The sequence below is a fragment of the Pelmatolapia mariae genome, linkage group LG15, assembly GCF_036321145.2.
Source record: "Pelmatolapia mariae isolate MD_Pm_ZW linkage group LG15, Pm_UMD_F_2, whole genome shotgun sequence".
NCBI lineage: Eukaryota > Metazoa > Chordata > Actinopteri > Cichliformes > Cichlidae > Pelmatolapia > Pelmatolapia mariae.
In genome coordinates this window covers 2,101,389-2,113,731 of record NC_086240.1, presented here as the reverse complement: position 1 = coordinate 2,113,731, position 12,343 = coordinate 2,101,389, and the positions used below count along the sequence as shown (strand labels likewise).

Genomic DNA, 12,343 nt, shown 5'->3' with positions numbered 1-12,343 from the left:
CAAGAACAGTTTGTCCACAGATTCCTCATTCTGATACTTGGCAGAGGTTAAAGTATGTCTGGAATTTCTAAAGGACACAGAAAAAGCCGTGCATGCTTGCAGCGGTGACGTTTTTCTGATGTGACGCACTCTCACACACTCTCAGACAGGGATACAGCAGGCTTCTAGATAGTGACATCACAGACCCTCCTCCGGGTGTGTACGTGTGTGTGTGTTTTCTTTGTATAGTGCAATCTCTACTGAGAATCGCCCCACAGAGGTGTGAAAGCTTCGCTGCTCTTGGATACTGTTGCTATGTTTTCACCAAGCCTACCTTTCACAATGCAAACAGAAGTGATCCTGGGATTTTTTTCATGTGAAATGTCAGGGGAGCACATACAGGTAGCTCTGTCACGCACCTTTCTACCTTGTTTTGTAACAGAAAGGAATTTCCTTTAAAAAAAAAAAAAGATCCCAAGCAAGATCAACCAAGAAAACTTCCTAAAATTCCTCCCAAAAATCTCAGGAGAGTTTTCTGCATGAGTTAACACAGTGCTTTCCAGGAGCACATGCCTGACTGGTGTTAGGCATGTGCAATGCTAAATGGGCAAGTCCAGAACATCCTATTGTGGAACATGCAGTGTTGCTTTCATAAGGGAGTCTCCATGAGGAAACTTTAAAATCTTCCCCCCCAGAATCTCTGTCTGCATAACTTCACTTTGTAGCGTAAACCGAAATCTGTCCCAATTAAACAACATGAGAAGATTTTTCACGTCTCTAAATGTGATGTGTGATCATAGCTGTGTTATTTTGATTATGGAAAAGAAACATTAAGGTGCTTATCATTTTGTTTGATTATATCCATCAGGCTAGCTCCAAGTCTCCATAGACTCTAATGTTAAAGTGCTCAACTTTACGTGTTTACAGGACACATAAACAAGTAAATAAAATATAGTTTTGAGTTCTGCAGTTATTTTCTGCCTTCGTGACAACTGTAACTGAAACTAATCCAACCTTTTATATCTTTATGTTTTAGTTTTGGACAGTGAAACGTTGATATTTTTTTGAGGGTGCAACTCGGGACTAAATGACAGGTGTCTAGTGTATGGATTCAATGTATGGAAGACCATATATAAAAAGGTCCATCTTTTAATACAGTCTATGTATTTCGTGCCAAAGTCCTAAATCTTTAATAATATAATAGTAATAATAATAAATATATGAGCTGTACATTTGAACGTATAGCAGGCTGCGTGATATTGATTTGGCTCTTTGTGCTTTGCAACCAATATTCGGTTTGTCTGTTACAACCACAGAATATTTATAGGTTTCACGCTGAGGTTAACTGCGAAGAGCCCGTGATATGTGTAATTTTTGAAACACAGGAAATTTGGATGTCTCTCTATTTAAAAAAAGTATTTAAATTTGGTTGAAAGCATAGGAAGGAAAGTATGCAGTGCTACTTTGGTTAGCCACTTGAAACAGATAATTTCCCCAGTGCAGTAGGGAATTCTTCAAGAGCCAGTCAGGGGCTGTCTCCCTATCATTCATGCCAATCATGTCTCATTCACTGAAATTAAATCTATGTCCCCTAACCTACATCACAGGTGAAAATAGGTGTCTAATAGGAAACTACAAGTTTTCAGTCTGAGTCTTTTGGGGGGGATTTTTCTCACAAAAGCACAGGCCCGATGTGATTTCCCTTGCTTATTCTAAGATAAGTCAATTGGAAATCCCCACTTAGGCGCCGCCCCGGCAGACGCACACACAAAACCCAGCGCGCCCTCCCTCAGTAGCACAACTTTGCTCTCGCCCTCTGAAACAGACGGAGCTTTAGCTTATAGGAGACAGGAAAGCCAGCATGTACAGAGTTTCTAACCACAACCAAATGGATTATAACTTGGACAACATGGAGCCCAAACACGGGAAAATGCTGCCTTGCCAAGAGGACCGTTTTGACAGCGGTGTGGATTCGCTTAAGGAAGACGAACTGGCAAACGACTTCGAGGAGCTAAGAGTGGCGAGCGAGGATCACTCGCAGGAATACGAGCCTTGGAGAACTGCGGTGACCGAAGACGGTGACACGTAAGTGGATTATTATTATTATTATTTTAAATCAGTGTATTTATTTAGTATGAATATGTATATGTGTGTGTGCGTCGATTAGTCGAACTTTAATTGCGCATTTGCAAAATTCCGCTTTGTGCGTAAATTGAAATCGGCTTTTGCACCAGAGCGCAGGATCGGTGCACATGAAAGATCTGAAAAGCTGCACAGAAATGTCGGAAAAGTTGCATGGAAACAACATCTTTTAAAGGTCTTAAAAATACTTTGTGCGCATGTGTTGGCAGCGCAGTGCATAGTCGTGTGTGTGTGTGTGTGTGTGTGTTGGCTGAGCGTGCAGTCTGGGCGGTGCTAAAGTCCGCTCTGCGCGTTCAGGAAAGTCCCTGGCCCGCTGCCAGTAACTGATAAAGCATCAGATGTGTCAAGCCACAACTGGTGGAAATAACCCGACAAAACTCCATTCTTGCGAAACGCTCCACTGCTCAGGCTTTGTTCTCTCATATTTGACTGGAACCACTTCCTCTGTGCGTAATTTTTCTTTGAAGGGCTCTATTTTAACTCCCCTCTCTTTTTCTGTCCTCCCCACACAGGCTGCTCCACTTGGCCGTCATTCACGAAGCCACCGAACATGCCGTCCAGATGATCAAACTGTCTCACAATCACCCGTTCCTCAATGTGCAGAACCACCAGAGACAGGTAATAAGCGGCGCTGTGCCAGATCCACGAATCCCTTCCTAAACCTGCACACTTTGCAGTCAGGTTAACATATGTTTCTGTTGTGTCCCACACAGACCGCCCTCCACCTGGCAGTGATCACAGAGCAGCCCCACTTGGTGGACAGACTCCTGAAGGCCGGCGCTGACCCGCTGCTGGCCGACGACAGCGGAAACACAGCCCTCCACATCGCCTGTAAAAAGGGCTCCCTGGCCTGCTTTGGCGTCATCACCCAGAACTGCCAACGTCACCTCACCTCCATTGCGTCTTTCCCCAACTACAGTGGTAAGCATCGAGTTCAGATAGCGCCCTAAGAAACAAACACACTCTTATGTTTCACTTACACAGCTGTTGAAGTGTGTGTAACTGAGTTTGCTCTACTTCCTTCCCTCTCCCTAGGACATAACTGTCTCCACTTGGCATCCATCAATGGCTACATTTCTCTGGTGGAAAGCCTCGTTCGGCTTGGTGCAGACATCAATGCACAGGTAGGTGTCTCTAACACGGAAGCCATTTGGATTATTTTATGATTATTATGATTATTATTCTTATTCACACACGTGCAGAAACTTGACCTCGTGTTTCTGTTGCTTCCTGCAGGAACAGTGCAGTGGACGGACGGCGCTCCACCTGGCCGTTGACCTCCAGAACCTCACGCTAGTCTGTCGCCTCCTCGACCTCGGTGCAGACGTCAACTGCCTGAACTACGGTGGCTTCACCCCGTACCACCTCACCTACGGGCGGCAGAACGAGGAGATCCGCTGCCAGCTGTACGAGAGAACGGCACAGGAGCTCAGGGAGCTGCCTGAAAGCGAATCGGACGACAGCGACATGGAGGATCTGGACCTGTCAGAAGACGAGGTCAGTATCTGCTCAGCTTTGAATATCACGCTGAGATTCGATGGAGTCAAAACACTTTAAGGCGTGAATCTCTAACATTTTTTTCTTCTCTACAGCTCTATGATGACATAAAGTTTGGAAAGTAACAAGAACAGCCTGTCCACTGGTGATGTAAAGCTGCTACTGGGTTAGTCGAAACCACGGCTCCCAAACGGGGGGACAGCTCAACCCACGTCCCCCCCTCTCCACCCTCCGTACCCTCTACCGTCCAAGTCCAGAGGTGCTGGTCCTGGGATCACGAATGAGTATGAAGGTGGCGCCCAGTCTGGTCGAGATCGCTGAACGATCCGTACCAAAAAACCCCACACCAAAGCAAGACCATGACTTCTGTATGGTCCTGATGTTACTGTAATAACTGTACAAAATAATGTGTATATACCAGAACAGACGTGTGTAATATTTTGTAAATACAGAGACTATTTTTGTACTTGTACATGTGTGTGAATTTTAAACACTATATAAAGAAAAATAAAAGAGGAGTTTATGAACATGAACTGCTTTGAGCGGCTGCTGTGCGTTTCCTTCCTCATGACGATGATGATGATGACTCTGTCTTGGCCTTTCCACGCTGTAATACGAGCATCATTTCTCACTTAGTGATGAAGCACAGTCATCTACCAGACTTGTGAAAGAGAGAGACACACACATAAAAAAACCCAAAAAAGATCACACTCAGCCGCTTGGAACAGTCTGGGATTTCCTTTTGTTGGGCGAGGTCACAGGGTCTCTGAGTCACCGCGCTGAAAGTCCCTGGGCGGCATAAGAGGAACATGATGTGCTTGAATATTCCACCCTCCCCTGGAATGGCTGCTGAGCGGCAGCTAGGAACTGGCGCTACTGGGTAGAAATGCCAAGGAGGAAATGTTTTACAAATATGGGAGAGCGTTCCAGAGAGCTCAGTGGCCCTTTCTTTTTCTTTTTTGCCGTGTCATTAGGACCAGGAAACTTTCTTTGCTTTACAAGGAAGTCCAGGCTGTCCCTGTCAGCTGACACATGCAGGTACTTAGGAATTTTTCAGAAAGGAATTATCTGAAGCACCCGGAATGAATTTCCCAGTAAAGTTATCCTTGAAGCAACGCTCGAATGCCCCAGAATGACTCGGTTACACAATTGTGTTTGCTGTATCCTCTCTGGCTTGTAAACATTAACTATTACAGTAGGATGGGGATTTTTTGTTTCCAGTGATTGCAGAACTTCTCAAGGACAGCGGAAGTTTCAGACAGAATATCAGCCTGGAAATTTGGTCGCGTAACTGCCTTAAGATTCCTCTTCGATTCGAAGAAGAAGATGTGAAGACTTATACTCTGGTTAAAAGAAACTGAGGCGCGTTGCAAAGAATTCCAATGGGGAAGGGGGATTTTTCTAGAAGCCACTCACAATGACACACTGAGGTCACATCACCATCATTTCTGCTCATGTGGATGACAAAGAGAGCTGAGAAAGACAAGTCCCCGCATGTCAATTTTGCGGCAACAACCCCCTTTTTCTGAATTATAAAGTTTCCCCTCGCAAAGAGAAACTGTGTTGTGTGACATTTCCGGAAAGTTAAAGTATTCTATTTCTGACATGTGCGTAGAAAAAAAAAAAAAGCCAAAAAAGTAGAGAAAACAAGGTCAAATCAAGTCTGCATCACCGAGTTTGTAGTAGAATAACCTCTCCGCAGCACCTTTGTAAGTCATGTGATTTTTGTGCACCGAGAGCCACAACAGGAAGCTCAAAAGTAGAAGCTCTGCATGTTCCCATAGACAGTTTCCCCTGCTGCTAAACACAGATGGTAAAAGGTTTCAGTTGACAAGCAGAGGACCTAAAAAGAAATGATAAAAAATGCAAACAGCCCATTTATAATAGTTTTACTCAAAAAACCTCTTTTTATTGTTGAATGAAACAGTGGGGTAAATGTACAGCAAACAAAGATAACACGAGCCTCCAATCTGGGAACTGCATTTCCCATCATGCTCTAACTAAATCCAACAGGCGACACCGCTCTGCTCGCTCAGTCCCGCTCGGCGAGGGACATTAGGTGGGTGTCCACTTCAGTCTCTGCGAGGATCCTGCAGGACAAAAATAAGATGAAGATAAAGACTCCAAAATCTAACTCATGTTTTTAAAGTGAACAATTTATGCTCACTTTCAGCTCCATATCTTTATTCTTGGCCTCTACCAGGGTAGCTTTGCATGATTCACAGTCGAATAGAAGCCCTACTTATCATATAGTTAGCTCTTGTGGAGCCCCTTTGTTTATCTTGCCTCTACCTTTAAAACAACTTTCTTCTGAATGGCTAACTCTAGTAAATGGAAGGTTTGAACAGTAGGTGGGTGGGGCCTCTGCGCTCTTAATGACCATACATGGGCTAAGTTTAAGAAAAAAAGGGTCTATGACAAAGCATTGTGAGCACACAGGGATGTTCCCATTAGGGTCAATTGCTTGTGTGGCGTCCCATATTTAGGCAGCCACCATAGCAACAGCAAATGAGATGAAAAGCACAATACGTCCCTATGAAGTTATATTTCACTTAATGCCAAACACCTGTAGCACATGATGTCTTAAATTCAAATATTTTTGAGTACTTCAGCATTTCAAATACTGTACGAAGGTCTCGTCGCTGTGTATTTTACTATGGAAATGTGAAATTGCTGCAGCAATTTGTTTAACCATGTGCAAACATTCATGGAAATACAGTGCATAAGGCAAATACATGGTTTGCACAATTTAAATAAAAGTCAATATTTGGAAGATCTTCAACACAGCCTGAACACTCTTAGGCAGCTTTCATGCAATTTCTTTAAGTTGTCTTCAGGAACAGTTCTGCAGGCTTCATGGAGGACAATCGAAGCTCTTCTTTGGATGTTTCTGCCTTTTGTTCTGTTTTGTGTCAGGATGATCCCACACTGCTTTAATAATGCTGAGGTCCGCCTCTGGCGAGGCCAATGCATGACCGATGGCGCTCCACTGTGTCTATTTTTGTCCAGGTATCCTTTAATTGCACTGGCAGTACAATCTGATGATGCTCTTCTGTGTTCATAATTCCATCAATTTTGACAAGATCTCCAACAATACTGTCTGAAATGCTGCCCCAAACCATGACACAGCCTCCACCGTGTTTTACAGGTGGCTGTAGATACTCACTCTCTCCTGACCTCCTCTGTAAATAGTGACGACAATTTGGGCAAAAATTGTCACAGACTGATTAACTGAAGGACCAGAGACATCTTGCAGGTCCTGTGTCAGGTCTTTGCTGAATTTCTTCTCAGTTTTTAATGACATAACTTTAAGATGCTGTTCATCTGCTGCAGATAGGCCTCTTTGGGAATCACCTTGTTGGTGCAAAAATACTATTTCAAATGAACCTAACTGTGTGCTCTAATGACTCATAGTGCTCAAAGGAATACAACAAAGTTGTGCTGCTGAACTTTTACCTGAACTTGGGATCCTGTGTTGTTATGACGCCCACCTCTAGCTCAGAGGGCTTGAAGTCAATGGAGAGAACAGTTGACAGGCAAGAGATTGCCGTCTGAAGGGGAAAAAAAGGGGGGTTGGGGAGAAAAGGTAAGTTGATGATATTTTCATTCTTAGAATGTTGGATGCCTGGAAACCACCACCGCAAAGGCACACACTTTACTTTCACATTGGTGTTTGTTCCGTATGAACCTTTGCTACACCAGCAAAAGAAAATCTTTTATCATACCTCGATCGTTTGTTCAAAGGTCCAATCCAGTTTCTTTTTCACTTTCTTCTCCAGGAAGCTGGTGGCTTCTGTCTGCTTCACTCCAGCGGCCGTGGCCTTGAAACCACAATAGTAGCCTGCTGGGTCGCATTTGTACACCTGAGGGCCGTACTCTTCATCTATGCCGATCACGATCATACCTGCAGGTTAGCGTGCATTTAGAAAGGGCGCTCAAACGACATGAAGTGCTACGAGGAGAATCAGCACTGTGAATGCGCATACTCACAGCAGCCCAGTGGTCGCATCTCAGCGTTCTGCGTGTAGACTTGTGAGATATCAGCGATCCTCTTACACAGCATGTCCACTGGAATCTCATAACCGTACTTGTACTGCCAGTTGGCTGCTTCATATCGAGCTCGCTGGACTTGGGACCTGCTGTCGGCTGTAACACATTAAATGATGCGTAAGATGGACCAGAAAAAAAAATAAAGGCCAATTTCTTTTCCCAAAGAAGTCAATAAATGTGACACTTCCAGTCTCTAACATCACACTTATGTAAGAAAGTTGTTCTTGCTGCAAAAGAAATGATTACTTGGAAAGAGGAACTGTCAGCTGCCGTAAGAGCTCGGACTGAGAAGAAAGGCTCGCCAAGTTTAACTCAGAAAAGTACCCTGATGCTTTTTCCCCCTTTTATGTAGTAAAAACCAGCCTTTGTTTAAACAGCTGTTTCTGTATATTTGAAAGACAAAATGGATTTGGGTCTTTTAATGTTCAATTTTTATGTAACAATAGTAGATTTGATACAATTTTACACATTTTGAGCCTTTTTCTTACCTGTCATCCCAGACATTACACATCCAATATTATCTGTTATTCTGAAAAGGTGGGTCACTGTGGAGGCATCCAGAAGCTTGTCCTGTACAGGAGGAAAGCATGAACATGTAAAAGAACAGAACTGTGAAACTGACAAATTACTCAGTGTATTACATAATTTATCAAACATTTAGTGTAAATATAATCAGTAAAAATCAGGTTTGAACTTTTTAGAATTACGTGAGAAAATAAACACAACAAGGAGCAAGCTGCTGGAGAGACAAACGAAGCAAATTAGCAGTTCGACTTGGGGAAAAACGCATTCTGTCAAAAAATGTGAGATTTTTCATTTTATTTAAAACCTGTAAAAATCTCCTTAAAATCTACACTGGGTTGTGCTGTGTAAAACACTGCCTCTTAAATTCCCCTCAGAGTTTAGGTTTCTCTCTCACAGGTTGGACTGTAACCTGTTTGTTTGTTTGTCCCCGACTACACCAGTTGTGCCTGAAACATTTTGCCAGTGCACAAACTGTTTCCAATGGATGAACAGGATATCGCGCTGAGCCGTGAAAGCTGGGCAGACATCGTGCTGGTAACTACAGGTCAGCTTGCAGGCCTCTAACCGCTTCAAAATGATTACATCATGAACAAAATTAACTCTTATTTCCAGGTCACTTATTGCCATTAAGCACTGCAGCTTTCATCACACTAACATGCTGCAAGCAATCATTCACAGCTCAATATATATGTATATATATATATATATATATATATAAGGGAAACTGGAAGTTTCTATTGTGGTTCTGGTGTTGGACTTGAATCAGCTATTTTAAACCTCTGTGATGAGCCAACCCGAATTACTTGTTGAGCTTAATTGGACTGCCAATCAGGAGCCCTGGGCGCTTTGATCCAGTGCTAATTCTGAAAAAGTTGTTTTTGTTTGTTTGATTTACGGTGCATCTGTTTTCTCAATTGTTACCCGGGCCAAATGCAAATTGTAAAGTACAAATTCCACTGCTAGTTCTAATGGTTAATTGGTCTTAGATTAGAATTAGGATTAGAAATGAGTACATAAGCTCAGGTTTAGCAGGTTGGAGACAAACATGGAGAGATGAGGCTGAGAAGGTTTGGACATGTGCTGATGAGCGAGAGTGGATATACTGGACAAAGGATGCTGAAGCTGGAGCTGCCAGGCAGGAGGAAAAGGGGAAGACCACAGAGAAGGAGGACATGCAGAGAGTCAGTGTGACAGAGGATGCTGGGCATAGGGTGAAATGGAGGCAGATGATCTGCTGTGGCAACTCCTGATTGGTGCAGGTTTTAACGGTTAATTCTTAGGATGCACAGATATACCAGCCAAACATCTGTGGCATTTACACATGGTAGATGCTGATGTTTACCTGCTGTGTGACATCAACTTTGTGCTGGGTAAATGTTAAAATATTGGGCGACGAAGAGCCTTAGGAACAGTTCAACTACTTGGACCATATTTTCGTGCAAAAGAGGGTCACTTTCCACATTATCCCAGAATTATGAATATGAGACTGTTTTGGGAGCCTGGGTATACCGTTGACAGGTTGTTAGTCTGTCATGGGGTCACCGCAGAAAGACAAACAAGCATTCACACTCACTCTCACAACCAAGGCCAAATTAGAATCACCAACTAACCTAACGCACGCTGGTCTTTGAACTGTGGGAGGAAGCTGGAGTAACAGGAGAAAAGCCACGCAACCTCAGCACAGAAAGCAGCAGAAGCAGCATGGATGGATGGAGGGACGGTTGCATTATTTATTCATTTGTTCCTAACTACTACTCCAAATTTCAGAACATCTATAGCCCTTCTCATAACACTGCTACTGTTATGGCTGTAAGAAAATAACAACAAGCAATCTGACATCAACTCACCGGTACTTTTTTCTGTGTTACAACAACTGCACAATCCTTTCCCCTGACTGCTACTGACGTGAGCCCACCTTGGTTTATGGCCTTGAAAGCATATTCTGCAAAAGAAAAACAAAGAGGATGTCTTTAAGCACACGTTTGCTTGACGATGGCAACGAGCATTAGGATTTTTGGTTAACAGTCACAGAGAGCTGTTTTGTTCAGCTGGAAAATTGGGCCCACAAGTGATGAACTATTATCAGATGTCATCTGGTTGAGCAGCTGACAGCGAATTATGTACCAATTCTGTGTAGTCTGGCTTCAAACATTACATCCAAAGCAGTAGTAGTAAAATAGTGTCATTTAAAACCCTTCACTTTGAGTAAATTTGCAAACCTTTGACTTGATTTTAACTGTTGCTGCAGATGTTTGGGCATCTGTAGAATGGCTGCTGATTAGAAGACAGCAACAAAAGTCATGGCTGTGTTCAGTTCAGCTTTATTAGAGGAAAAACCGCCAATTTACAATATTAAATGTTATCTTGTCTCTTTCAATCCATCCAACTAGCAGCTCTCAGACAAAATAATATTCCTGTGACTAAGAAAAATAGGAAAAAAGCTAAATGTAGTGCAGTCACAGAAAAGACTTTATTTAGCCAATATATTTAACTGAATAACACGTTCATTCATTCAGCAATGAATCAGCTTGCTTGGCTGCAATGCTAACTATGCTAACTAGCCTAACAGCCAGCTAGCTATTTTGATCCCCTGTGTTTAGTTTGATAGTAGCGTCGTAAAAGGAGCCCCATAATAACAACTCGAACAGGATTAGTAAGACTGTGGTGGTCACATATCATACTACTTTCGATTTGGCGGGTCGCTTTTTATCAACTATAAGCTCGGCTAAGCGAACCATGACAGAGCATTTAGCTAGCTAGCAAACAAGTAAGCCAGCGAACCGGCTTTTTATGTAAACAGATCCCCATACTGACCGACTTGATAGAGTCTGCCCTCAGGAGAGAAGATGGTAATGTGTCGATCAAACCCTGCACTCGAGCCTCGGGACATTTTACAAGGATAAGTTGGCCGAGAAGTTCGTCCAAATGAATTTGCAAGCAGACTTCACTTGATGCACACTATTTCTACCCGGAACTGAACTGAAGAGACGTGAACTTCATCCGGTGACAAAGGCCTGCTTCGTTTCTATGGTGATAAAACCAAGGGTTCTACTGATGTTTGTGGTTTCTGGTAAAGGAAAAATTACAATAACACAATAACATGTGGTCAAACCTGTCCTTACTTTTTATGACATACGAACTTTTAAGCCTTCACAAAGAAATATAAGCTCGTTTTCCAATTTGTTACATTTACTCATCATGTCCACTTATCAGCTATTTTGCAGTGAAAAGAGCATTTCTGCAAGTGTTATCCATAAGTCTTGTCCCCCCCCCCCCCCCCCCCCCCCCACTACGTTCTGTTAATTGTCATCTCTTTAAATGTTTTATTATTTCAGATTACAAGCCTATTATGTCTTTATAGACTGCTCTATGAGCACAAGTTTTAACTTGCCAACAGGAATTGAAGTGGTTATAAGTAGCTGCACCTCAGCTTCACCATAAAAATGCTATTTACATTTGACCTTGCATTACACAAAAATGCATTAATAAATATATTTTACTGTCATGATGTTGAATAATGCAAACTCACAAGTGAGGCTGCACAATTGGTGTAGCTCTAAACATTTTTATTGTTACATTTTAGACACTGAATTTAATTTGGTAAAAATAATTTCAGTGTAGCATGTCGCATGTTTTGAGCTATTCCTAAACAGTGTATGAGTACTTCTTCTAGCATACTTGCTTATCCAATACAATACAATACAACTTTATTTATAGAGCACATTTAAAACCAACAGTATACCAAAGTGCTTCACATAAAAGACAGAAAATAAGACATAAATATTAAATATGATTAAATATTATAGGACCATAACAAAGTACCAAGTATGCTAACAGGTCAGTGTCACTAATACACAGGAATAGCATAAAATGCATATCAAGTAAAACATGTTAAAAGCACATGTATAAAAGGTAAAATAGAGTAATTTGAGGGATCAGATTAAATAAGGCAAGGTTAAATAAATAGGTTTTTAACCGTGAATTAAATGATTGGATAGAATCAGATGGGCGGATAGCAATAGGAAGGTTATTCCATAAATCTGGTGCAGCCAAGGCAAACGCACGGTCGCCTCTAGACTTCAGACGAGATCTTGGCTACACCAGAAGGCGTGCCGCCGCATTTTGAACAGTTTGCAGTCTATGAAGAAGG

The 12,343-nt window shown here is 42.4% G+C and overlaps 2 protein-coding genes across 2 annotated transcripts; one reads left to right on the top strand and one right to left on the bottom strand.

Moving 5' to 3' along the window:
* Window positions 1-1,767: 1,767 nt before the first annotated feature.
* nfkbiaa (nuclear factor of kappa light polypeptide gene enhancer in B-cells inhibitor, alpha a) lies at window positions 1,768-4,145 on the top strand. The gene is made up of 6 exons (XM_063495100.1): window positions 1,768-2,064; window positions 2,634-2,739; window positions 2,835-3,042; window positions 3,157-3,245; window positions 3,358-3,618; window positions 3,714-4,145. Exons 1-6 carry the CDS (start codon window positions 1,841-1,843, stop codon window positions 3,741-3,743), a joined length of 918 nt encoding a protein of 305 aa, XP_063351170.1. The 5' UTR covers window positions 1,768-1,840; the 3' UTR covers window positions 3,744-4,145.
* A 1,360-nt stretch (window positions 4,146-5,505) lies between these two features.
* Window positions 5,506-11,169, bottom strand: psma6b (proteasome 20S subunit alpha 6b). The gene is made up of 7 exons (XM_063495036.1): window positions 11,008-11,169; window positions 10,041-10,135; window positions 8,157-8,238; window positions 7,609-7,764; window positions 7,344-7,522; window positions 7,075-7,169; window positions 5,506-5,708 (listed from the first exon to the last, which is right to left on the bottom strand). The coding sequence occupies exons 1-7, from the start codon at window positions 11,081-11,083 to the stop codon at window positions 5,651-5,653; spliced, it is 741 nt and encodes a 246-aa protein (XP_063351106.1). The 5' UTR covers window positions 11,084-11,169; the 3' UTR covers window positions 5,506-5,650.
* Between the last annotated feature and the right edge of the window lie 1,174 nt (window positions 11,170-12,343).

Bases quoted from the DNA above. Each gene is read 5' to 3' on its own strand.
- nfkbiaa (XM_063495100.1), top strand. From the start codon at position 1,841: ATGTACAGAGTTTCTAACCACAACCAAATGGATTATAACTTGGACAAC. The intron at 2,065-2,633 runs GTAAGTGGATTA...CTCCCCACACAG, and splicing joins GTGACCGAAGACGGTGACAC to GCTGCTCCACTTGGCCGTCA. The intron at 3,246-3,357 runs GTAGGTGTCTCT...TGCTTCCTGCAG, and splicing joins GTGCAGACATCAATGCACAG to GAACAGTGCAGTGGACGGAC.
- psma6b (XM_063495036.1), bottom strand. From the start codon at position 11,083: ATGTCCCGAGGCTCGAGTGCAGGGTTTGATCGACACATTACCATCTTC. The intron at 7,765-8,156 runs GTAAGAAAAAGG...AATGTGTTACAG, and splicing joins TGTAATGTCTGGGATGACAG to CCGACAGCAGGTCCCAAGTC. The intron at 7,523-7,608 runs GTGAGTATGCGC...GCTAACCTGCAG, and splicing joins GATGCGACCACTGGGCTGCT to GTATGATCGTGATCGGCATA.